The sequence below is a fragment of the Cupressus sempervirens genome, chromosome 7, assembly GCF_028749045.1.
Source record: "Cupressus sempervirens isolate cs-2001-9-10 chromosome 7, ASM2874904v1, whole genome shotgun sequence".
NCBI classification, from domain to species: domain Eukaryota; kingdom Viridiplantae; phylum Streptophyta; class Pinopsida; order Cupressales; family Cupressaceae; genus Cupressus; species Cupressus sempervirens.
The window spans coordinates 73,095,592-73,120,136 of NC_143124.1; the positions used below are offsets into that span (position 1 = coordinate 73,095,592).

Below are 24,545 nucleotides of genomic sequence, written 5' to 3' on the forward strand. Positions count from 1 at the left end.
ATGTAGTCAAATTATATCTTTTTTTTAGTCCTAAATAGAGTTTTCTTAGGCCTTCTACTTGTTTTAAAATGTTTTAAGTTTTAAACAACTTCTATTTTGTAGATATATTGTTAAATGTTTTTTTTTTTACTCTATTACTAATAAGTTTAGATTGTTATTTAGCTACATTATTATTATAGAAATTACACCCAATTTTGATAATGAGAAGACAAAACTTGGTAGGGATGGAAGGATGATGTGAAAAATAGGGAGAGATGGGAAACTATTGTAAAGGGTGAGAGGATTTGAATATTAGGGTTAAAAGGAGTGGAAAATAAAGATTATGAGATAGGCAAAAAATCAAATAAAGGACACATATGTATTTCCTTTTATATTTAGTTGGCACCATACATTCTAGAGGAAAGGTAAAAGTTATAGTGATGGTGTAAGGGTAGGTTTTCAAATGGCTTCATTATGGATCTTAAGTTTCATTCTAGGCTATTTTTTGGGTTTTCATATAGGTCACTAAAGTGAAGGTCAAAGAGGGTTAGTTGTAATAAGGTGGATTATTTTGGCATACTTATTTCCTATTATATAGAGGTTTAACTGAGATATCCATCAAAGATTTACACAAATAGGGATATACATTATGGTGTATATCCCTAACATTCATGATTATAGCATTCAATAATATTTTAATTAATCAATGACATAGAAATTTATAGAAAGAATATTCTTGGAGGTTAGGTATTTGATACAAGCTAGAGTAGAAAATTATGGACATTGTCACCCATTACTAAAAGCTAGAGTAGAGAGTATTCAACAAAAATAATAATAAATAATTTATAAATAATGACTGTCACTAGCTTCCCTTGTTAGTAACAACACTCCATTAGAGCTATAGGACCTTAACTCTTAATAGATCCAACATGTAGTCCATTTTTTCTCTAACCAACCATTAAAATATCATTCAAAGTTATAAACAATATCTAAAATATTCTCTAAAACTTGTGCATGTCAACAAGACTGATGTATTACATACCTAAAAATAGTTAAATGATGGGCAATAGAGTATCCTAATATATTTAACTATATCTAAAAATACAAAGTTAAGGTTTTAATTTTACCCCAAATAAATTTAACAGTTTAGTGAAAAGTTGTTTGAATTAACAAACTTCAAATGAGGTGTGTATATCTACCAAATTATATATTTCCATATTTTTACTATTTATTATTTTTCCCATGAAAGTTGGTTTATCATTTTTATCACTTTTCATCAATCTACTTTTCTTATGATTGTAAATAAATTGTACTCATCAAATATGTAGTAGAATCATGCATAAAGTATTTAATTATTCAATATAGTAAAATTCACATAAAAATATTGATATATTTTTATACTCTTTAAATACTTATTGCTCTTACAATTGTTAGAATATGAAGTTGTGTAACCATACAAACATAACATATATATCTAAATGATATTTCATGTAGCAATGCACATTAAATAAATTTTAGTATATTATAATTTTTTGTTTTCTCATAATATTTCTAAACTTTTAATTATCTAAAAGAAATCATAATCACTATATGTTATATAAGAAGGGAATAACTTTAGCATGAAGTATGGTAACCACATAAAATATAGTGGCTATTACAAATAATGTTTCAATATATGATAGTCTTATATAAAAGATTTTAATCATTTAAAATGAATATTATTAAAAATTTATCCTTAGGTGCTATTTTCCTCTTTATTGTACTCCCATCATTTATATTTTTTTGTTTGTATCATACATCTAAATTTCAATATATAGCTTTATTTACAATCTATGAACACCTTTATTTATAGAAACTATTTAATCTAATAGATAAAATATACAAAACAAATTAATTAAGCATTAGCTTTAAGTTTATTATTCAATTAAATAAAATTGGACTAAGATTTTTCTTATTGTTTTCTCTCTCTTGTAGTGATGAAGAAAGGTTGTTGAAGAGTATTATAAATTCTGTGATGAAGCATATGAAAAAAAGGGTACAACTGGAGGTGGCCAAATATCCAGTGGGTTTTGATGAGACAATCACTGACTTTGAAAGGAAAGTATTTGATTCTACTAAAAAAGTACATGTTGTGGGAATTGTTGGCATAGGAGGTTCTAGGAAAACAACATTTGCAAAAGAAATCTATAATAGAAAAGTAGCTTCTATAGACAAGCATAGCTTTCTCTTTGATATTCGAGATGCATCATATAAGAATGATTTACGTAATAGACAAAAGAAGCTTATGGAAGATATTGGTATCAATGCTGGTCCATTTGATAATGTAGAAGAAGGAAAAGCAATCCTTAAACAGTATATGAGATCCCTTCAAGTACTTATTATTTTGGATGATGTGGATCACTCAGAACAAATGGATGTTTTATTGCCTTGTATCGACAATTTTGAACATGGTAGTATAATTATTGTTACGAGTCGTGAATTGGGTGTTCTCAAATCATGGGGAATCTCCTCCATTTACCAAATGAAAAGATTGAATCTTAGACATGGTAGTGAACTTTTATGTTGGCATGCTTTCTTACAACCTTCTCCTCCTGAATTTGAAGATCTTGTTGAAAAGTTTGTACAGATCTGTAATGGGTTGCCTTTATCCCTTAAAGTATTTGGAGGACTACTTTGTCGAAAGTCTAAAGAGTATTGGGATTCTCAGTTAGATAAAGCATCAAGAATTTTGCCCAATGCCATTAAAGAGAGGCTCAAAATAAGCTTCGATGCTCTAGATGAAGAGGAACAAGAAATATTTTTGGATATAGCTTGTTTCTTCATAGGAGAAGAGAAAAGTTTGGCCATTGCAGTGTGGGATGGGTCAGGATGGAGTGGTGTATATAGTTGGGAAGTGCTTGAGAATAAGTGTTTGGTCGAGGTGGATGAGAACAATCAGATCAGAATGCATGATCAGCTTAGAGATCTCGGAAGAGAAATTGCAAGGAGAAGGCCACCCTTCCGTGTTTGGTCAATACATCAAATCACAGACATTCAGCAATGGACCACGGTGAGCTTAATGCAATCTTTTATGTGCTCTTTAATGCTTAGCCTGCTATCTTAGTTGTTTTAAAGCTTTTGACTTTTGCATTATCCATTCAGGGAAGAGTGCTAATTCGGGGGATTAAAGCGGCAACAGATGATTTCTATGAAAAGTGCTCATCCCATCATAGCACACCATTTGATGAGTGTATGGAGCTTGTCAGATGTTGTTCTACAAAGTTCAAGTGCCTTACACCTTCTATACTTGTTGTCAAAGGACATAATTTTACAGAAGAATTAGCATCACTCTTACCAGCCCTCCTCTGGCTGCGATGGGTCAACTTTCCAGATATAGCTCTTCCATCATGGCTTTTGTTGAAAAATTTGAGAGTTTTAGAGCTTCCAAATGCTGTACAGTTAGAAGAATTGTGGAACGACACTGTGGATGTAAGCATTTTTCTTTGCTTTATCAATGTTTGTAAAATCTTATGTCTCATTAGCTGTTTTATTACGTTTTCACTGTTTCTTCTGAATCAAAATGCACCTTGACTGCAGCCTCCTTTAGAATTAAAAGAGCTGAACCTTAAAGATGTCAAAGGTTTCTTAAGATTTTCAAGGACAATAAGATACCTCAAACGTTTGAAAAAGATTACATTGGATCCCGGACCAACGATTTCAACACCAATGGCATACAATCCTATAGAAAGTCTTCCAGAAGAGTTTTGTCTACTTGAATCCCTTGAGCACATTCAGCTAAAAGCATGCAGTAAGATAATATCCCTGCCTACTGAATTTGGCCTGTTGACAAACTTGCGACATCTAGATTTGAGTTACTGCAGAAAGCTGAAGCTGTTGCCTGATTCATTTAAGCAGCTGAAAAATCTGAAGCATATCAATTTCCATGGTTGCAAGGAGCTCACTATAACGTCAGAGAATAGTGACATTTTCCAAAATATGACAAAGCTGGAGACACTCGATTTTTCAGCATGTGAAAAATTACAGAACCTACCTCATCATACCACAAATCAGATGTCGCTGAGGTATCTGAATGTGATAGGCACCAACTTAAAGGAATTGCCAAGTAACATTGGTGAATTGGCCAATTTGGAGGAGCTGAACATACAGAGTGAGTGCATGACAAGTTTGCCGACTTCTATCATAAATCTGTCCTCTTTGACTACACTTCACATTAGTTGTAATGAATTGAAAATTTTACCTGAGTGTATGGGGCAGTTGTCTTCTTTGGCCAGTTTTGAGATTGTTAATTGTGAGGAATTGAGTAAGTTGCCTGAGTCTATAGGTCAGTTGTCTTCTTTGACTAATCTTCATCTTGCATATTGTGAGGAAATTGAATCTTTACCTGAGTCTATTGGTGATTTGTTGGCTTTGACTAGTCTTTCCTTTTTTTCCTGTGATGGACTAAAATCTTTACCTGAGGCTATCAGCCGTTTGTCCTCTTTGACTAGATTTCACATTTCCAGATGTCATAGATTACAAACTTTACCTGAGTCTATGGGCAATTTGTCTTCCTTAACTAGAATTCACATTTCTGATTGTCCCGAGTTAAGAACTCTACCAGAGTCTATGGGGCATTTATCCTCTTTGACTAATCTTGACATTATTAGTTGCCATAGATTAAAAACTTTACCTGAATCTATACGTCAATTGCCCTCTTTGATTAGTCTTAATATATTTAATTGTGATGATTTAAAATCATCAAAGTAGAGAGATTGCAGAAAACAGAGCTCTCAGCAACATGCAACATATCAGCAATTGGACCTTACCTTCAAGCTGCAGAGGTATTAAAAGTAATCATTAGATTCATTGACTTATCATTATCTCTTGAGCATTTATTAGTCGTCCATAAGTTGAATATTTTTTGCAGGAATGGACATCCGAAAGTATAATATGAGCAAGGACAGAGCACAATTGGGAATCGGTTATGAACTCTTCCACCTTTGTTGATTCAACCATTGAGAAGATTGGTGAGTTTAGTATGTCTTGGTTGCTTGTAAATTGTATTGTGTTTGTAAAAATGGTCATACAATACAGTCTCAACTTTGATTCATCTAGTAATTCCTCTCCAATCGCATTCCTTGTATAGAACCACTCACAGAATGTTTTTAAGATGAACTATTGTTATCTAAGCTGTAATTTGAAGTACGATATGTTCAAGTAGAGAGCATTCTGTGAAATCAATTATGAAGTGTTTGATCTTTCCTGATAACACTTCGGTTGATTTGTGCAGGCGGATTGATAATTTCAGAAGTGGTAAGTCAGACATGTTGTTCAGGTGTTTTACACAACCTTCACTTATGATGCGCGATCATGACAGATCTCAGAAGGCTTTTGACGAACTACTCATATTTCTACTTTTGTCTAAACCCTAAAAACAGCCCTTTAATTCATTATGCAAATTCATTTTCTCTCACACTTGCTCTCTATTTTTGCTCTCTCATAGTTGCTAGCTTAAAGTAAAGTGCTTGGATTCAAAGGAGATCAGTTGTGCTAATTTATAATGACAAAAATAGATCAATTATCAAGTATACTAGATTCATAGATGCATACTAGAATCATAGATTCATATTATGAAATGATTAAATTTAAGAATTATGTATATTTCTCTTTTTTTAAGTATATATAATGCATATATGTATATGCACGAATCCTCCATGAATCATAATTGGGAAAAAAAATCCCAAATACACAGATCCGATTCATGTCCTCGAATCGAATTCATTTCACGAATCAACAACTAAGGTATTTAATGAAAGATATCAAGTTTGATATTGTAGATGTGTCTTTTGCTTTTTTTGTCTCATTTTTTAAATTCAAATCTAGAAACTGAAAAGTCTTCTCTATATTTTCCATGGGCTAAGGAAAAGTAAAAAAAAAAAATTTTAGTTTATAATATTAATATTGATGTTTTTTATACTTTTAATTTGAATTTGTGAAAGTCCTTGGATTATTTCAAGGGTCCAATTATTCTTACAAAATTAGACATTTTTCAATGTAAGCATTTTTTTTGAATTGCTTGTCAAATGCACAAAATAAAATTTTCTTTATTCACTATGCTACAAGTTAGAATTTTACCCAAATTTTAGAATATTTATAATAATTGTTAGTTTATATTGGATTGATTGTATGTTTAGTCTTGATTCCTCACAAGTAGATCATTTAACTCTCATTATTTCAATATTTTGACAACATAAAACTTTTATGACATTAATAACTTGTTTTAGTCAAGATATAATTTGAGGTTATTTTTAGCAATTATGATCTTTCTAGCATGATAGGGTTTTGGTCATGGAAATGAGAAAAACAATGGTCTTGCAAGCTACATGGTGACTAAGTAGTCTTAAAATCTCTATAGTGTAATATTCCCAATGATACATGCCTAAGAGTAAGTACTTGATGGAAACCACCCAAAGGGAAAGTGTCTGAGGGAAACCACTCGAGACAAACCACTCAAAGGACAGTTCTAGAGAGATACCACTTCATGGAAACCACCTAAGGGACATGTTCCCAAGGGAAACCACCCAAGGGACCAGTGCCCAAGTGAAACCACCCAAGGGATTTGTTTTCGAGGTAGGTAAGGTCGCGTCAAAGGGAGCGGAGGCCACGCCAGAGGGAACCTAATGTCATGTTAGAGGGAAATTGAGGTTGTGTGAGAGGAATATGAAGGCGATGGAAAGGGAGACAAAGGCCATGAGGAAGGAAGATATGTAATGCCAAATATTCACCAAATACCAAAAGTAAGCCACATACAAAGATGTAATAATTTGTAGACAATTCTCAATATTATATTGTAGACAAAGATGGAACTTGGACTTGCCAGATCCAAATAAGTAGTATAGAGGATAGAATAGGGTCAGATTGAATACCAATAAAACCATAAAATCCAAATAAGAAAGATCTCTCACTTTCAAAATGGAAAATAACATAGAACTCCAATAGGAGTTCTCATACAATAAAATAATCCAAATTGCCTCCCTAAAACAACCTACAAGAAGGCATTATAAAGGGCTTTAGGGAAGTTTCCTAAAGGATTACAAAAATACCAACAGGCCAACAAGTTATAACAAAAATAAAATGAAGAGTGGGCCCAAGAGATAAAAACATTGATCTTTGGACACATAACCAAAAATTATTATTTAATAATATTGGGGACATTAGTATCCTCCTTGCCCAAAAATTACTTGCCCTCAAGCAATTGCAAACTTGGATGCTCTAGAGTTTGATCGCCTTCCCAAGTGGCATCCTCGATTGAAAAATCCTTCCATTACATAAGAAACTCCTTAATAGTGCAGGACCTAATTCTCTTCTCCTAGACATCTATGATCTCAACTGGCTCCATAATTAATTTTCTGTCATGTCCCCTTTTCAAATAATTAAAAATAATAATCTTTTCTAAGGCAGGCAGGCCCAAAAAGGTGAAGTTTCGGAAAAAGGGGATAATCTTTGGAAGCTAATGGACTAATAAATGAAAATTATTATTAAAATATGTTTTATTAACCCCTCTTGAACGTGAGTTAGGGTTATGCCCTCTTTTAAGGAGTTTGGAGGCATTTTGGGCTGATTCTAGAACTTGATTTTTGCGCATTGCTTTGTTATTCTTTAGAGGCTACCAAACTTGTGGAGAAGGAGACCCAAGAACGGGAGTTTGCAAGTTTTTAGGAAGGCTAAGGATGAGAGTTTGAAGCCATTCCATGTGCATGCTCATGCAAAGTTTTCCTTTGTGCTGAACAGTGCAGATTTGTGGTTTTTCAGGTGTGTTTTTGTAAGAGTTTGGTGTTTCCAATTGAGTATTTCATATCAGTTTGGGTTGCTGCTGTATATCAGACTTTTAAATGTTAAAATAGAGCTGAAAATATGTATTTGGATATGATTATACTTCTATGATAGATTATTAAGTTTTTATGGTGATTCCGAGCTATTTTGTGCTATTTTCGGGAGCCCGATGAGCATTATTTTTGTCCTTCATTTGGGAGCTATTGTGTGCATGTTATACATATCTAAAAATTTCATTTTATAGGCTGTGATGCTGCTCAAATTTTTGTAAAAATGTCCACTTTCAAATTTATTAATAATAGGTGAAGCTGTGAAGCTTTTGGCACTAGTTCTGGCATACCCGATTTGGGGTTTATTAAGAAATTGGTGGATCTTTGAAATATTGGTTGTTTGATTTTAAAGATCTGATTTGAGGCTTGAAATATCATATAAAATCAGAGAAAGGGACATTTCAATGGTATCAGAGCTATGATCTTGCCAGCCTGAGGGTTTGTAGAAGTTTGCATGTTAGTTTTGACAACTACCCAAATCTTGCATGTCATAATTTATGGTTGCATGTTGCTTCTAATCAGCTGCATGTCAAAATCTATGGTTGCATGCTACTTCTAATCATTTGCATGTTAGTTCTTGGTGTTTGAAGAAGTTATAACCTATTGGGGTTACACTCTACTTTATCCAGAATGGACAAGTATAGTACAGAGTCTTAGAGGACACAATCTTAGACAATTGATATCCAGAGTTAGAATAGTAGAAAGGATGGTTATTTAGACATTTGAGATAAAATTAAGAAAATAAGCCATGACATGTCTGAACAGTTGGTTGAGCACCACCGTACGATGAGTGCCATGTTGTCCGACCCAGCTAAGGTGGATAAGTTGACCAGATTTCTATTTGGAAAATTTTCTCACAGGGCAGGTGACACAATTACTAAGAACTTGCATGAGGAGTTTGAGAAACTAGCTTATAGCCAGGCAGAGGTCTCAGATTCTACTCCGCCACAAGAGGTAGTGAGAAAGGATATTACGCAGATTGATAGTAATGGTCAACTTGATACTCAAATTGAGACAATTGTATACAAGTCGTTAAAGGGTGATGTCACAGGTATTCAGGATGGTATAGTTACAACAAGTAGTGACTACAGCGTAGTGGGTTCAGATGATGATTATGAGGATGTTGTTGTGCATGATGGTGAGATACCTGGTAGAGATGAGCAAACATTGAGCATTCATGACTTTGTTGAGAAAGAGTACCAGGCATAGTTAGATGCTTCGTCACATGAGGTTGAGGCTGGTAGTACTTCACACGATTTGTCCAGCCAGCTGAAAGTGAACAAAGATAGTATTGTGACTTCATTATCTCATCATGACAGGTATGTTGAGTTATTTGGTATTGGTCATATTACTCAAGTGAGGATTTTGCTTGAGTTACTAGCTGATTATAGTTTACGTATATGGACTCGAGATTGTTATATTGGCATTTGGGATTCAGTTGATTGGAAATCTTTAACACTTTTTGGTAGCAGTGATTGTTTGGGTGCTATCATGGATTTGATTAGCAGATTGCACGGTGTTGTCTTTTCTTGTGCCAGGAGCTTATCCGATGTTGGTATTAGTTTTTATACATCGATGTTGGGCTTTGTTCATATATCCAGTCGACCATACTTGCTGCAATGTGTTGACGATCTTTCATATTTGGCAATGTGTACAGATGAGTCCCACGATCATATTGGTATTGATGACATCCAGGAGGATGCAGTGGGCAATTTTGAAGACTTAGTTTCCTTAGGTACAGAGGAGTTGGATAGCAGTGCTACAATTTTTGATACTCTGTATGTTGATATGAGCTTTAGAGTTGATTCACAGAATATGAATGGTAATACTCTAGAGACTAGTAACTTTGAGGATACTCCTTAGACAGTGCATCAAAGGAGGTTTGTAGGAGATAGTCTAGCTAGTGCCATCATGTTTCTAATCAGTTGAGAGTTAGTGAGCGAGACATTGCTATCACTTGCCAACATTTTGATGCTGCTCGTCAGTTGTTAGCAGTTTATGGATGGGGTTCTCCTACTAGTGATGAGTAGGGAGGCAATTATCTTTCCTTGACAGAGTTCCACTCTTTATGGGAGGCTATCCAGATTTTGAGACAGGATAATATGCAATTGGTAGCCGATAGAGATTATCTTATGGAGTGGGGTAGTACAGCATACGATGCATTGTTGGCCAAGGAAGATGAGGTGAGTGAGCTTACTCAGCAACTCGAGGTGACTTCTGAGATTCTTGAGAGTACATAGTTGGCTTTCAAGGAGTCATAGTTTCATTTGGCTAAGGTGACCATGGAGTTAGAGCAACTACAGTCTTTACCAGATTCTATACAGTCACAAGGTATGGTGTCTGGTGATCCAAGGATGTCCATGGTCGAGATTGTCAAAGAAAGTGGAGATGGGGATGCATCCATCCTTGATACTAACATTGGCATATTGGGTTCATCCCCAGTAGAGTCAAGTTCAGTTGAGTTGGGTGTTGCAGTAGATTGTTGTGGTATGCCTAACATGGCGGTGACCTCTAGCACTAATGACACGAAGACTAGAGATGTTGTATCAAAGACCATGTGTGATGTTGGTGAGCCGATAGTTGGCATGGTTCCTACTAGTAATACTACTCACTTGGCGATGTCTTTAGAGGTAGTAGTTAGTTCCACCTTGGTTAGTAGTCGATTGCAGTTAGTTACATCTGGATTGCAGTTTGAGCCACTGACTAAGATTGGTGCATTCTATCAGCATTACATTGTGAGGTATGCTCATCAATTTACCTTTGATGACCATGTTGATGAGATGATGATACAGAGATGTACTTTGGTTCCTAGTGTTTATCATTGGTTATGGGATAGTTTGATGCCTCGAGATGAGAGTTGTGATGGGCACAACATGGCGATAGGTCCTATAGTTGACAGCTTGATAATACATGACTTAGAGTAGGAGTTTTGGAGTGATGCTTCAACGGGTGTTGTTATTGATTCTACTCCTTTGGCTATGACATCTCCTGACTTAGCTAGTGATCAGTAACAGTGGGTTGTATCACTTATTCATGGTGATCTGTTGACTGAGGTTGGTTTTTTTTATCAACATTATATTGCAAGATATGTACATTAGTTAGCATTTGATCCTTGTGTTGAGGAGTTGATGGTAGGCAAATTTGGTTTGGGTTCCAATTTTTGTTGTTTATCTTGTGATGGCTTTTCACCATCAGGGGTGCATGGGAGTTATGGTTATGAGACAGTGGTTAGTGATCTATAGAGTTGTGTTGACTGTAGGAGTTGTACAGTGTGTGGGTTCTCCATACTTGGTACAGTTTCATTCGGCAGCATTCACCATTGTTGCATAGTTGGATTGTACATTCTGTGTAGGCTAGTGAAATGCGTTGATGGTATTTACTGTGTTGGTAGTTTGATTTGTCCACTTTACTTGGGTTTTGATGTTCTAAGAGTTTGTGTCTCATGGGTTTTTGACTGTGGAAGTTGTGACTTTGGAGTTTGGTTGAGTAGTAATTGTCAGTTTGATTATGGATTCCTCTTGGTTATATTGCAGAGGATATTGCAGGAGCCTGTGTTAATTGACAATAGTATAGTTCATGACTACATTTGGGATCCAGGTGGATTTATTGGTTTATTTTGCAGCCATTTCTTGAGGAAAAGAAACATTTGGAAGGGGAGGACTTGTCATGTCCCCTTTTCAAATAATTAAAAATAATAATCTTTTCTAAGGCAGGCGGGCCCAAAAAGGTGAAGTTTCGGAAAAAGGGGATGATCTTTGGAAGCTAATGGACTAATAAATGAAAATTATTATTAAAATATGTTTTATTAACCCCTCTTGGATGTGAGTTAGGGTTATGCCCTCTTTTAAGGAGTTTGGAGGCATTTTGGGCTGATTCCAAAACTTGATTTTTGCGCATTGCTTTGTTATTCTTCAGAGGCTGCCAAACCTGTGGAGAAGGAGACCCAATAATGAGAGTTTTTAGGTTTCTAGGAAGGCTAAGGATGGGATTTTGAAGCCATTCCATGTGCATGCTCATGCAGAGTTTGCCTTTGTGCTGAACAGTGCAGATTTGTGGTTTTTCGAGTGTGTTTTTGTAAGAGTTTGGTGTTTCCAGTTGAGTATTTCATATAAGTTTGGGTTGCTGCTGTATATCAGAATTTTCAATGTTAAAATAGAGCTGAAAATATGTATTTGAATATGATTATACTTCTATGATAGATTATTAAGTTTTTTTGGTGATTTTGAGCTATTTTGTGTTATTTTTGGGAGCCCGATGAGCATTGTTTTTGTCCTCCGTTTGGGAGCTATTGTGTGCATGTTATACAAATATAAAAATTTAATTTTATAGGATTTTATGCTGCTAAAATTTCTTTAAAAATGTCCACTTTCAGATTTATTAATAATAGGTGAAGTTGTGAAGCTTTTGGCACTATTTTTGGCATACCCGATTTGGGGTTTATTGAGAAATTGGTGGATCTTTGAAATATTGGTCGTTTGATTTTAAAGATCTTATTTGAGGCTTGAAATATCATATAAAATCAGAGAAAGGGACATTTCATTTCCCCTCTTTCTCAATGGGAGGCAATTAATTTGACACTGTGACATGTTGTCCAATAGCTTTTTTCAGACATCACACATGAAAAACATTGTGGATTTAGCTCCCTTCAAGTAGCTCCAATTCGTAGACAACTTCTCCTACCCTTTGAACCACTCTGTATGGTCCATAGAAGTAGAGTATTAGTTTCTCCTTACCAGATGAAGTCGAAGGTATACCAGATCACCCACCTCAAAACTTCTCTCAATCCGATGTTGGTCCACAAAAGTCTTTTGTTGGTTTTGAGCCCTTTGTAGATTTTCCTTGAGAGATCTCATGATATATAAACTCTCTTTTAGCCAATCTTCAGCCCTCAATGCATGACTGTCACCCAATGCCATTTAATACATGAATGATTAAAGTTCATAACCATACAATGCTTTGAAGGGTGGCATGCCTATCAACCTGTGATAGCTAGTGTTGTAACAATGCTCACCCAAATGAAGCCAACACCCATGCCTTCTATTATGCTAAAACATAGTTCCTCAGCTAGCCCTCTAGCCATTTGTTCACAATCTCTTTATGTCCATCTGACCATGGATGGTAGCTCCTACTTGGTGACAAATCTATTCCCACTAGCCTAAATAACTCCATCCAAAAATTTCTAAGGAAACAACTATCTCTATCACTTATTATATTCCGTGGGAGACCATGTAAATGGAAAACCTCATGGAAGAACAACTCTTCCACTTAAGATGGTTGGTATTTGGAGGAAACAGAAAATGAAAGTACATACTTGGTCAAATAGTCAATGATGACAAAAATGAAATCATTTTCCTGAACTTTGGGTACCCAGTGATGAAATCCATTGAAATACTTTGCCACTTTTGATTAGGGGTTGGCAATGGTTGGAGAAGTCCTACTGGTAGAGTGTGCTTAGATTTGTTTTGCTAGAATGTAGAGCATTCCTATGCATACTATAAGACATCATTCTTGAGGTCCTTCCATGCAAATCATTCTTGGATCTGCCTGTAGGTTTTTAGGTATCTAGTGTGTCCATCCAAGGGTGAATTCTACATCTAATTCAATATTCTTTCATTCATTTTGGACTCGAGCACCACAAAGATCCTTCCCTTGTAGTAGATATCATTGACCACTTTATACCTATCATCTTGTACCCAACCATCCATCAAGTGACAAACAAATGTGTTTTTAGAGTATTCAACCAATAGGTGTTCCTTCCAACTTGCTGAAATTTGAAACAAAGAATATATTGCAGGCCTTCTCGATCGAGCATCAACCACTACATTATTTTTTCCCTTCACATACTCAATATCAAAGTCAAATGCTTGGATTTTTCTCATTACTTCTATTGTCATTCATTTAAATCTCTCTACTCTAAAAAATATCTTAGGTTGTTGTGATATATCTGCACCACAAATTTTGCTACAATGAGATACTATCAAACCTTTGTTAGTGTTAGAATTTGTAATTCTTCCTTGGTTGTATTTATTTATTAAATGAGATAAACCAAGGTATCCTTTCTGTTATTTGTCCTCTAGTCCACATGTAAGGACATATCATTTGCTTGTCCTATTGTCCATGTGTGAGGACAACCCTTTTGTAATTCCTTTATAATGAAAAAGTTATTCCTCCTTAAGAGGATTATGACACTTGTTATGCACACACTTATGAATGTGGCAATCATTAAAATGGGAGTTACAAATAACTCCTCTTCTCATCTCTTTATAAGAGATGCTTCTATCTCATTCTAAAAACACATAATCACTATGTAGTTCATGCAATGAGCCTTTGGCTCCACACACACACTCTCTCTCTCTCTCTCTCTCTCTCTCTCTCTCTCTCTCTCTCTCTAGGCATTTTCCTCATTCATATAATTCATAAGGAATTTTTTTTGCTTTCCCCTTTCAAAATCCTTGTCTCCTCTTTTATGTTGATCTTGGAAAGCTCATATGAAGTATGCTAATTATTTTCATTACAAACTCTCTTGGATTAATTTATGGTTCTTTATTTTTTAGTTCATTTCAGTTTTGTTATTTCCAACATGGTATTAGAGAAAACTAATCCTTGTTTTGAATTTAGTGACGAAGGCACACCTTATTTGTACCTTGCTATCTCTATTTAAAAAATTAAATATTTTTTTTACTCTTGTTTTAACAAGTAGCATTTATTAATTTTAGTTTAATAGTATTTTTATTATATTCTTTTATCGTTAAATATTTAAAATAAAAAAGTTACATTATTATTTCCCTAACATTTTATTGCAGGGATACTTAAATAATGATAATCAATGTTATTAATGACTTACATTCTAGCCAATTAGATTTAATTTTATTCATTTTTTTAATTAAATATTTTCTCTCATCTATAGTTTTTTAATATTTAATTTCTATATATTTGTTAGAAATTCTGAATTTCTATTATTTTCAAATCTTATTTATGATTATAATCTAATACACCTTCAACTAATAGGACAAAATCTATTCATTTTATCCTTTAAAATATAAATTTTTCTCTAATTTCTATTTTTTATTTTAAAATATTTTAATCTTATTGTTATATATTTTTTAAAGAAATTATGATCAATTTCTAATTTAATATTACCTTATTTGTTTGCTTTCTAGTTATCATTTATAAATTTCCTTGATCTAATCTCCATTTTTATAGAAATTTCCTTTTATTTCCTGCCTGTCTCTCAACTATTTAATCCTACTTCAGTTCAGTTCATTTTTTTGTTCATGGTTTTAACATGGTTTATTTGCTATTAATTTGTAGATGCTTTTTGCATGAGAGTCTTTGTGTTTTTATTATTATTAGTTGTTGCTCTTTTTTTTATCTTGTTTTCCTACTACTGTGCTTTGATGCATGCCCATCCCCTCTTCCAAATGTCCCATTTTGGCATAGGGAGGTGTTGAGATAATGAGTGTTGCACACATTGCATAATATTGTTATATTTTATTATTTTATTTTATTATGTAATGTTGTGCCTAGATGGATGTGCAACATGTAAAGATTTTAATGGAATATTCTTGATGAGTTGTATTGTAACATTGTGATAATATTTCATGCAATTATTTAATATTGAGAAAAAGAATTAAATGCCCAATATTAAATGTGGGGTCACTGGGTTAGGTAGCACATAGTTTTGGCACATGGTTTATGTAATACCACTTTGTGGTTTTGTGGGACTTACTACTATATAAGCAACCACAAGGGTAGTTGTTGTAGAGAGTAAGAGTGAGAAAGACAAGAGTCGAGGAGGACAAGGCTTGATAAGTTAGCCAAGGGAGCATTTGTGAAGGTTGAAAGCATGGCATGGGATGTGTGGATTCATGCTTGTTCACATAGTTTGCTCAGTTGTGGCTATGGCCATGAAGACTTCCATAGTTGTATTGCAATGGCAATTTTGCGAAATAATATATGGTGATGGATGCTTTTGGAGGCTAGGTTTTTTCCTCAATGAGGGTTTCCCAAGGTATATCTTGTGTCACAATTTTTTGTGGGTATGTTGTCTATTCTCTTGCATGTGAATTTTTTATTCCGTATTTATTTCAGATCTATTATGGGTCATGTGAAAATGGTTATATTCTTTATTGCCAAGTTTCCTTACAAGTGGTATCAGAGCTATGGTTTTATTGTTTGTAACCCTAGATTGAATCCATGGGAATGAATGAGAGGATAAAAGAAAGGGCAAGATATATGAGTGATTTATTATAGATCTAAGGGTTTTGGATTTGCTGTTATGATGAGATGTTAAAATATTTGGGCATGTGAATTTTTTTGGACAAAAAGATTTTTTAGATGTTTCATTTAAAATGAGGGTTTTTGGGGTTAGCATGCATAAATGACCTCCTGGGTAAAAACGAACCTCACCATTAGATCTAGGTCGACATTTCTATAATTTTTAGTATATAATATGCCCTAGTTTGACCATGTTCAGAGGAAATGAAAGAGTTTTTTGGTTTCAGCCCATGATGGCCATCAAATTTAATCCCGTCAGAATTTTCATCACAAAAAAATAAAAAATGAAAAATCACAGTGAAAATGGTAAAAAGAGTGTCTTAGTAAAATGACCATAACTTTCTCTCAGAATATTAGATTTCAGAGTTCTTATAGGTGTTGGAAAGCTAAATTAGAGCACTACAACTTGGTGTAGGTTTGGTTCTATGATTTTGAGATTTGGCAGGTTTTAAGAGCCTTAAAGTCAAATGTTATTTATTTTGAGCATGAATTAGGGCATAACTTGGGCATACGGAGTCAGATTTTGGACTTCGAGTAGTCAACGAAAAGCTCTTGGAGAGTTTTACACATTGGTTCAGATTTGGTGTAGATTTGGCATATTTATTTAGTGATATATTGATCTGAACAGTTTATAGATATATTTTGACTATGGTAACATTGTGAGTTTATGGTATTGGAGATTTAAGATTTGATGTCATTGTATACTCAAGTTTGGTTTCATGATGATATGGTTATCAGTGTTTGGTTTGGATATGTATGATGACTTGTTGGATCTAGAAGTTGTGTAGTGTTGGAAGTGGTCTATACTTACAGGTTGCATTTATGGCTTGGTTATGGGTTGTCTTTGCCCATTGATCTTTCATTATTGATGCATATTCAGATTGGTGGCTTGGATATGGGTTATCCATTCCCTAAGTCACATGATTTGTTGATTTATCTTCATGAAGAAGGGATGAGATGTTGTTACCAAGTATAATCATGGTGGAGGATTGTGGTTGACTATTTTATGCTGACAGGTTGGACACTTTGAGAGACAGATGCTCAGTTCATGGATGTGATCATGGTGCCATAGATTTTGGCATGACATGATTGGTTATATAGGTACATCTTTAATGTTCATTAGCTTGGATTTCTGGTTCAGTTATGGTGGTATATCTTCTTGGTTGAGGATCATGGTTATTTAGTTTCTTTTGAGGAGCTCATGATGTGCACTTTTCAAGTTCTTTGATGGTTTGATGCCTTGGTTGATTCTCATGGTTAGAGGATGGTTTTTTTATCATGATGTCATGGATAGCTTTGATACATGCTTTAGTGGGAGCTTGTGACAGTGATGAGGTGACAGTGCAGGATTAGTTCCTGGTTTGGTTTGGATCTTCATGTAAGAAATGGATTTTATGATGCCATAGGTGACTTGGTACCATGGTTGAGTGGGAGTTGTTGGCATTGATATATTTATTGAGTATTTGCAGATGTTGGAGGTTTGTCTTAGATCTTGTTGCTGCACAAGTGTCTTTGAAATTTGCATGGTGCACTTGGTTCTTCGTGGTATGTGGAGATGGTTTTCTTCATGGTGTATGGAGATGGTTACATTTTGAGGACTCATAGGGTTCTTGGTAGAGGTACGGTTTATGCTTTCATTTGGCAAGTTATCCTTGGTATTAGGATGGTTTCATTATTATGTCATGGTATACTCTTGATATGCATTTAGAGTTGTGACATGTTATGGTATGTTCATGTGGAACATGTTATCTCTTTAGTTAAGATGGTTAGATCATGTTGTCATGTTTATGTTCCTGAGGCCATAGTTGGAACTTTGACATTGATCTTGGTTTAGTTTCTTGGTATTGAGCACACTGATCATAAGTTGGATACTTCATGATATTGCTATGTTGCATTTGGAGTTGGCATGGATTGACTGGTTAAAGTTGCTCATGGATACTTAGAGACAGTGGTGATGCTGATTTATCTTGGATTAGAGAAGTATTTTTTGGGATGGTTGATGGTTTCAGCAGGAAGTCCGAGGGGCAGTCACCTAATATGGACTTGAGAGGAGATTTTTATTAGATGAGTCTTGGTTGGAGAGTTGGGTATCTTGATGAGCATTCTCATTCCCCACTCTTGGTCTACTTGGTGGTTTGCTACTTGAGAGTTATAGCCCATTGTTTCTCTCAGGTGCATTATATTTATCTTTCATGGATATGGATCTTGAGCTATGGTATATGAGTTAGTTCTAGAGGGTTCATTTGAAAGATGGTTTAGCATTGATTATCTCCATGTGCATATGTTGTTATCCTGGTTGAATTTAAGAGATGGTTTTATATTTGGGCATATTCCTTGGATTAGGAATGGTTATTCCTTGGTTTAGGAATGGTTTTATGAGTTTGGTCTTCTTGTGAGAGGCTTACATCCATGAAATGTCATATGGTATGGTTTGGGTGTTGTTGAGGCTTCTTGTTGGGGTTTTATGGAGGAGATCATATTTGCATAGTTTACATCTAGATGGGTGTGTAGAAGGACATGATACAGGTTATGATTTGCATGGTTGCTTTAGTCTTGGTTATCTTCTTGGATGTTCAGTTTTGCTTACATTGGATTTGAGATTGGTTGGAGATTGTGATCATTGGTTTATGCTCATGTATGTTATGTGAGAGATGACATGGTTATTTTTTTATCTCTTTCCTCTATTGGTTGTGGAGAATTTGGAAGACTATTGGAGACTTGTTACAAGAATTGTTCTTGCAAGTTATCAGTTTATGCATTGTGGATGTCCTTGATACTACATGGATTCACTTCTTTGAGATGTTGTGAGTGGATTGGTTATAGATTTGACATTATCTTTTGCAGCGGGAGCTTCTTGGTATATATGTGGCAGGTATTGTTCTTGAGGCTTGTGATTGTAGGTTATAGATTGGATATGTCGGTGACATGAGATTCACTTGTTATAACTTTGAGGTATGGATAGTTGGATGGGTTTGGCACTTGCTATGGGTGCTATTTCAGCTATGGATATTTTGACAACTACGAATACATGTGATTACCTTTGGATCATGTTTTTGTGCTTGGAATTTTAGTTGGTATAGGATTTTATGATCTTCTAATGCGGCAGGTTGGGTGGTTTTATCTTTGGATGGCTTCTATGTATGTCCAGTGATAGTGGCATAATAGGAGGAGAGATCATTCATGTTTGAGATGCTGGATACTTTGATTTTGTTGCAGGTACTAGGATGGAGCACTTGGTGTACTTTGATCCATGATGGTGGATGTGCTAGGAGGGATTGTTCTTGTTCATTTACTTTGCTATGGATTGACCCAATGCAATGTATACAACAAGTGGGAGATTGTTGAGATAATGGGTGTTGCACACATTGCATAATATTGTTATATTTTATTATTTTATTTTATTATGTAATGTTGTGCCTACATGGACATGCAACATGTAAAGATTCCCATGGAATATTCTTGATGAGTTGTATTGTAACATTGTGATAATATTTCATGTAATTATTTAATATTGGGAAAAAGAATTAAATGCCCAATATTAAATGTGGGGTTAGTAGGTTAGGTAGCACATGGTTTATGTAATACCACTTGGTGGTTTTGTGGAACTTGCTACTATATAAGTAGCCATAAGGGTAGTTGTTGCAGAGAGTAAGAGTGAGAAATGCAAGAGTCGAGCGGGACAAGGCTTGACAGGTTAGCCAAGGGAGCATTTGTGAAGGTTGAAAGCATGGCATGGGATGTGTGGATTCATGCTTGTTCACATAGTTTACTTAGTTGTGGCTATGGCCATGAAGGCTTCCATGGTTGTATTGCAATGGTAATTTTTCAGAATAATAAATGATGATGGATGCTTTTGGAGGCTAGGTTTTTCCCTCACTGAGGGTTTCCTAAGGTATATCTTGTGTCACAATTTTTTGTGGGTATGTTGTCTATTCTCTTGCATGTGGATTTTTAATTCCATATTTATTTTAGATCTATTATGAGTTATGTTGAAACAATTATATTCTTTATTGCCAAGTTTCCTTACAGGAGGAAGGACACTGCCAAAGAATTTTTCTTTATTCATACCATTTTTAATCTTGTTTTCAAGGCTTCTAAATCCTTTTTTTAAAAAAAACTATTTTTTTCAGCACTTATTGCATTCCATGAGCAAAAATTGTTTCTATGGTATTTCTCAACCCATGTTTGTGCTCAGGTTGCATCCTTTCAAGACCTTTGGGCTTTTATTTTGCAAGATCCCAAGCACACATTTAGTTCAATCAACATGTTGTTTGAACTGATTCTTGTATTTTTTCTTTCGTTTCCATTAAGAAATGGGTTGAATTGAGGAATGACTAGGGTCTGCATGGAATTTGTTTGGTTCTTTTTTTCCTTTGATGCAGTTTTATCGCAATCAATACCAATTCCAATCATGCTTCCTTCCTTGCTAAGTTACTCCTCTCATCTACTCATGTTACTTTCTATCTTAGCAGTCTCCTCTTTCCTGATTTATCTTCTTTGGGGTGTACATAATGGGGTGTGATGTGTTGCTGAACCATACACCCTAACTTCTCTCCTTATCCTATTGTGAGTGGTTCCATTCCTCCTTATAGCTCACGTAATCTTGAAAAGTGCCTCCTTACCTCTCCCTCTCACAACTAACCCCTCCTCCTCCATGTATTTTTTTATCTGTCGATGTGCCTCTTGTGTGGGCTACTTTTCATGCCTGTTGCTTCCTTCTTTGTTGTCACTCCCTCCCTACCTGTGTGCTCATGCCCTCATGTGAAGCTCTCTACCCTACATGCTCATGCCTTCACATGTGCTCTCCTTCCTAGCTATCGTGTCCCTTCTTTGAAATTGTGTGTGTTCTCTATTATTCTACTTGTTGTCCCTCCTCTTTCCTCTCCCTTAATGCCTCTAAGGGTTCCCACACACCTCTTGCATGAGCTTGCTACCTTGCAGCCTACTCTACTAAGCTAGCTAAGTTGTGCAAATATGTGAGTTGAGCCTCTCCCTTAGCTACCATCCTTCACATTTTTTTTTCACATGGTTTTGTCGTGCTCAGTCAGGAAATTTAACTTTTATTCGATTGTTTTCTTTTGCCTCCCTTTCTACCTTGCATGCCTTCTCTCTCTGCCTCTACTTGCTACCTTGCAACCTCTTTCTCCTTCAGTGTGTTGCCTCCTTCTTTACTAAAGAATGTGCCTTTTCTCTAGCAAGGTTTAAAAATAGAGTTTTCATTTTTTTATTTATTAATAGAGTGTTTTGAATTATCACATTTTGATTATTGATTTATTAATAGAGTTTTAGTTTTGATCTCTCATTTATCTATCCCATATTTTATCATTACATTTATAAACTTATTAATGTGGTCATATTATAAGTTATAAAATTGATTTGTAACATATAAGTTTGGCTTCATATAAGTTATTTAGTTTGGTGTAATTTTTTTTTTTAAAGATATAAATTATTACATTATAAGTTATAAAATTAATTTATAACTTATACATTCGACATTCTTATATTTAATATTATTTCCAAGTTATAAGTTATTACATTATATTTTATGGATGGAGGTGCCCTAGCTTGGTTGTAGGTTTGCATGCAGGGGTTTTGTGGAAGTGCTTTAGTAGTAGAGTATTTTTTTTTTACTGCAGTGGCTTTTGTTTTTATTTGGCATCTGTGGGGACTTCTTCAATTTGCTGGCAGTTAGTCTAGTTTTTTGTTTATTTTCCTAGCTTCAATCTTTGCATAATAGACATTTCTATTGCATTAGTTGTGGATCTTTCTCGCATGGACACGGCTCATAATGGGTCCTCTTCAATCATGCATGCACAACAAGAAGATACATTTTATATGAGTGCTAGCCCTAATATGAAGAATGTCAATGGGTGTCTTCCTAGAACATAGGATCACCCAATTTTGGTCATTCATCCTAATTTGGTGGAAGAAGATGTCTCATTTTGGAAGAGACATGCTCTAATCTATAATTTTCTTGGTATTCATATTCCTTTGTCCACTCTTGAGGCTTGGATCCAATATTCCTAGTAGATTGAAGGAGATATGGACATTATGCTTGTAGCAAATAGCTATTTTGTGGTTATTTTCTCAAATATTGTAGATCACAATAGAGTTTTTGAAGGTGGCCCATATTTCTATAATTAGATTGGATTATTTATTAAACCATGGCATGGAAGTTTTAATTCAACTAAAGAGATGCCTTCTTGAGTTCCTATTTGGGGTTGTCTACCTCGCCTCCCCCTAGAGTTTTGGCAAGAAGATATTTTACATAAAATTGCTAGTCTCTTGGGAAAGCCTGTGGTAGTCGCTACACAAACCCTTGATAAAAAGGTGATTTATTTTACTCGAATTTGTGTTGAGATAGATCTAAATAATCCCCTACTAGATTGAAAGGAAATTTGTTTGGGATCTTCATCATGGATTCAACAATTAGATTATGAATCTTTACCTTTTTGATCTCAGTTTTGTCATGAGTATGGCCATCTCCTATGACATTTCCCTAAAGTTCATAAGGATGCTCATTCCCCCTCTTTGGCACCTTCTCCTTTGGGTAAAGAGGACAAAGGGAAAGCTCCCATGATGGCTAAAACTCAGTGAAAGGACAATAAAGGATTTGTACCTATTAAAACTAAGGCTAAAGGATGAGGTTAGAATAGGCCATTCAAGGATAGACAAATAGATGGAAGCTTTAATAGGTTTGACATGCTGAAGAATTGAGCTTTGGAAGAAGAGGTCCTGCATGTGGTCACTTCTAATAGTGTTGGGGTCAGTATGGAGGTTGTACCAACTCTTGAGCTAGAACCAATTCAAGCTATTTAGGGACAACAAGTGGCTCAAGTGACTTTAAATAATTCCATAGAGGATGACATTGTTTTGGCAAATTTAGCTAGAGAAGTTTTAGTTTCATCTCAAAATAAGGGTCCATCTCATAGATTAGGAGTGCAACAATGACCCCTTAAGAAAAGTCCTATTGATAGCTCCTCAAAGGGGTGGAAGATAGACCTTGAAAAGATACAAATGACTGGAAATTTGTTGGTGGAATTTGGGTTTCTTAAACCTATTGATGCTCACTTTTCTCAAACCCCTCAATGATCATTCTCTCTTGTAATGTGAGGGGTTTGAATAGCACCTATCATCAAAAAGCTATTCATGATTTGATTGCAATTCATTCTCTGAATGTCTTTTGTGTTCAAGAGAGTAAGGTTTCTATTGAGGTTTTTCTTTGAGAAGAAACTTAAATACTTCAAATATCATCTTAACAAATGTAATACTTCTTGCTTTGGGAACCATCAATCTAGAAAGAGGAATTCTCTAGATCATCTTGTAGTGACTACTCAGCAAATCAGGGACTTTGGGCTTACAAAGGCTCTTGTCAAGGTTTAATTCTAGGCTATGTAGGATGTGGAAGAATGGGAACTTTGGGAAGATATTTATTGGAAACAAAAGGCTCACATTGATTGGTTGTAGTAAGGGGATGGAAATACTACTTTTTTCATCACTCAAGCTTGTCATAATAAAGGGTATATTTCTTCTCTTGTTACTACTAAAGGAATTAAGATTTCTTCTCAGTCTACTATGACCAAGGAAGCCCTTCAATTTTATTCTAACCTTTTTACTAAGTATTCTTAGCCTATAGCTGAGGAGGAGAACTTAATTATTTCATGCATTCCTTCTCTTATCACTAATGCTATGAATGATTCTCTTCTTCATCTAATTTTGATATCTAAACTTGAAGAGGTTGTGTTTGGGATGAATAAAGGTAAAGCCCTAGACCCATATGGCTTCCCTATGGAATTCTTTTAGGAATTTGAGGAAATTATTAATATGGATCTCTTAGAGGTGGTTAAGGAATCCCTTTAGAATAAGCAAGTGCTTTGTGCATTTAACTATGCATTACTGACTCTTATCCCTAAGAAAGAAGGTGATGTCAATCTTGAATCCTTTCATTCGATTGATCTTTGTAATATTGTGTAGAAAATTATCACCAAATTATTTGTTAACAAACTCAAGATATGCCTTCCAGTTGTGATTTTAGAGGAACAAGGTGGTTTTCTAGCTGGTAAGAGAATTCTTGATGGAATTGTTATTGCTTCTAAAGTTATTCATTCTGTGCATACATCAAAAGAGTGAGCTTTCTTCATTAAGTTAGATATGGCTAAGGCTTATGATAGATTCAAATAGAGTTTTCTCCAAAAAATCCTCTTGGCCTTTGATTTCTGCCAACAGTGGGTGAACTAGATTATGAATTGTGTTACTTCAGCTTCTTTTTCTATTCTAGTGATTGTTATTCCTTCAGAGCCCTTCGATGCCTCTAGAGGACTTTGACAAGGGATCCTATTTCACATTATCTCTTTACCATTCTAGTTGAGGGCTTGGGCCACTTTCTTAAGCTTCATGCTCACCATGGTCTGATTCATGGGTAGAAAG

At 35.0% G+C, this 24,545-nt stretch overlaps 1 protein-coding gene across 1 annotated transcript in view; it reads left to right on the forward strand.

The window, feature by feature from the left end:
- Positions 1 to 24,545, forward strand: part of LOC149545557 (uncharacterized) — a 125,035-nt gene that overhangs the window by 15,071 nt on the left and 85,419 nt on the right. Inside the window, exons 2-6 of the mRNA XM_089793802.1 lie at positions 1,954 to 3,028; positions 3,121 to 3,447; positions 3,556 to 4,660; positions 4,886 to 4,939; positions 5,249 to 5,271. Coding sequence (XP_089649928.1) covers positions 1,954 to 3,028; positions 3,121 to 3,447; positions 3,556 to 4,660; positions 4,886 to 4,939; positions 5,249 to 5,271 — 2,584 coding nt within the window. The remainder of the gene's footprint in view (positions 1 to 1,953; positions 3,029 to 3,120; positions 3,448 to 3,555; positions 4,661 to 4,885; positions 4,940 to 5,248; positions 5,272 to 24,545) is intronic.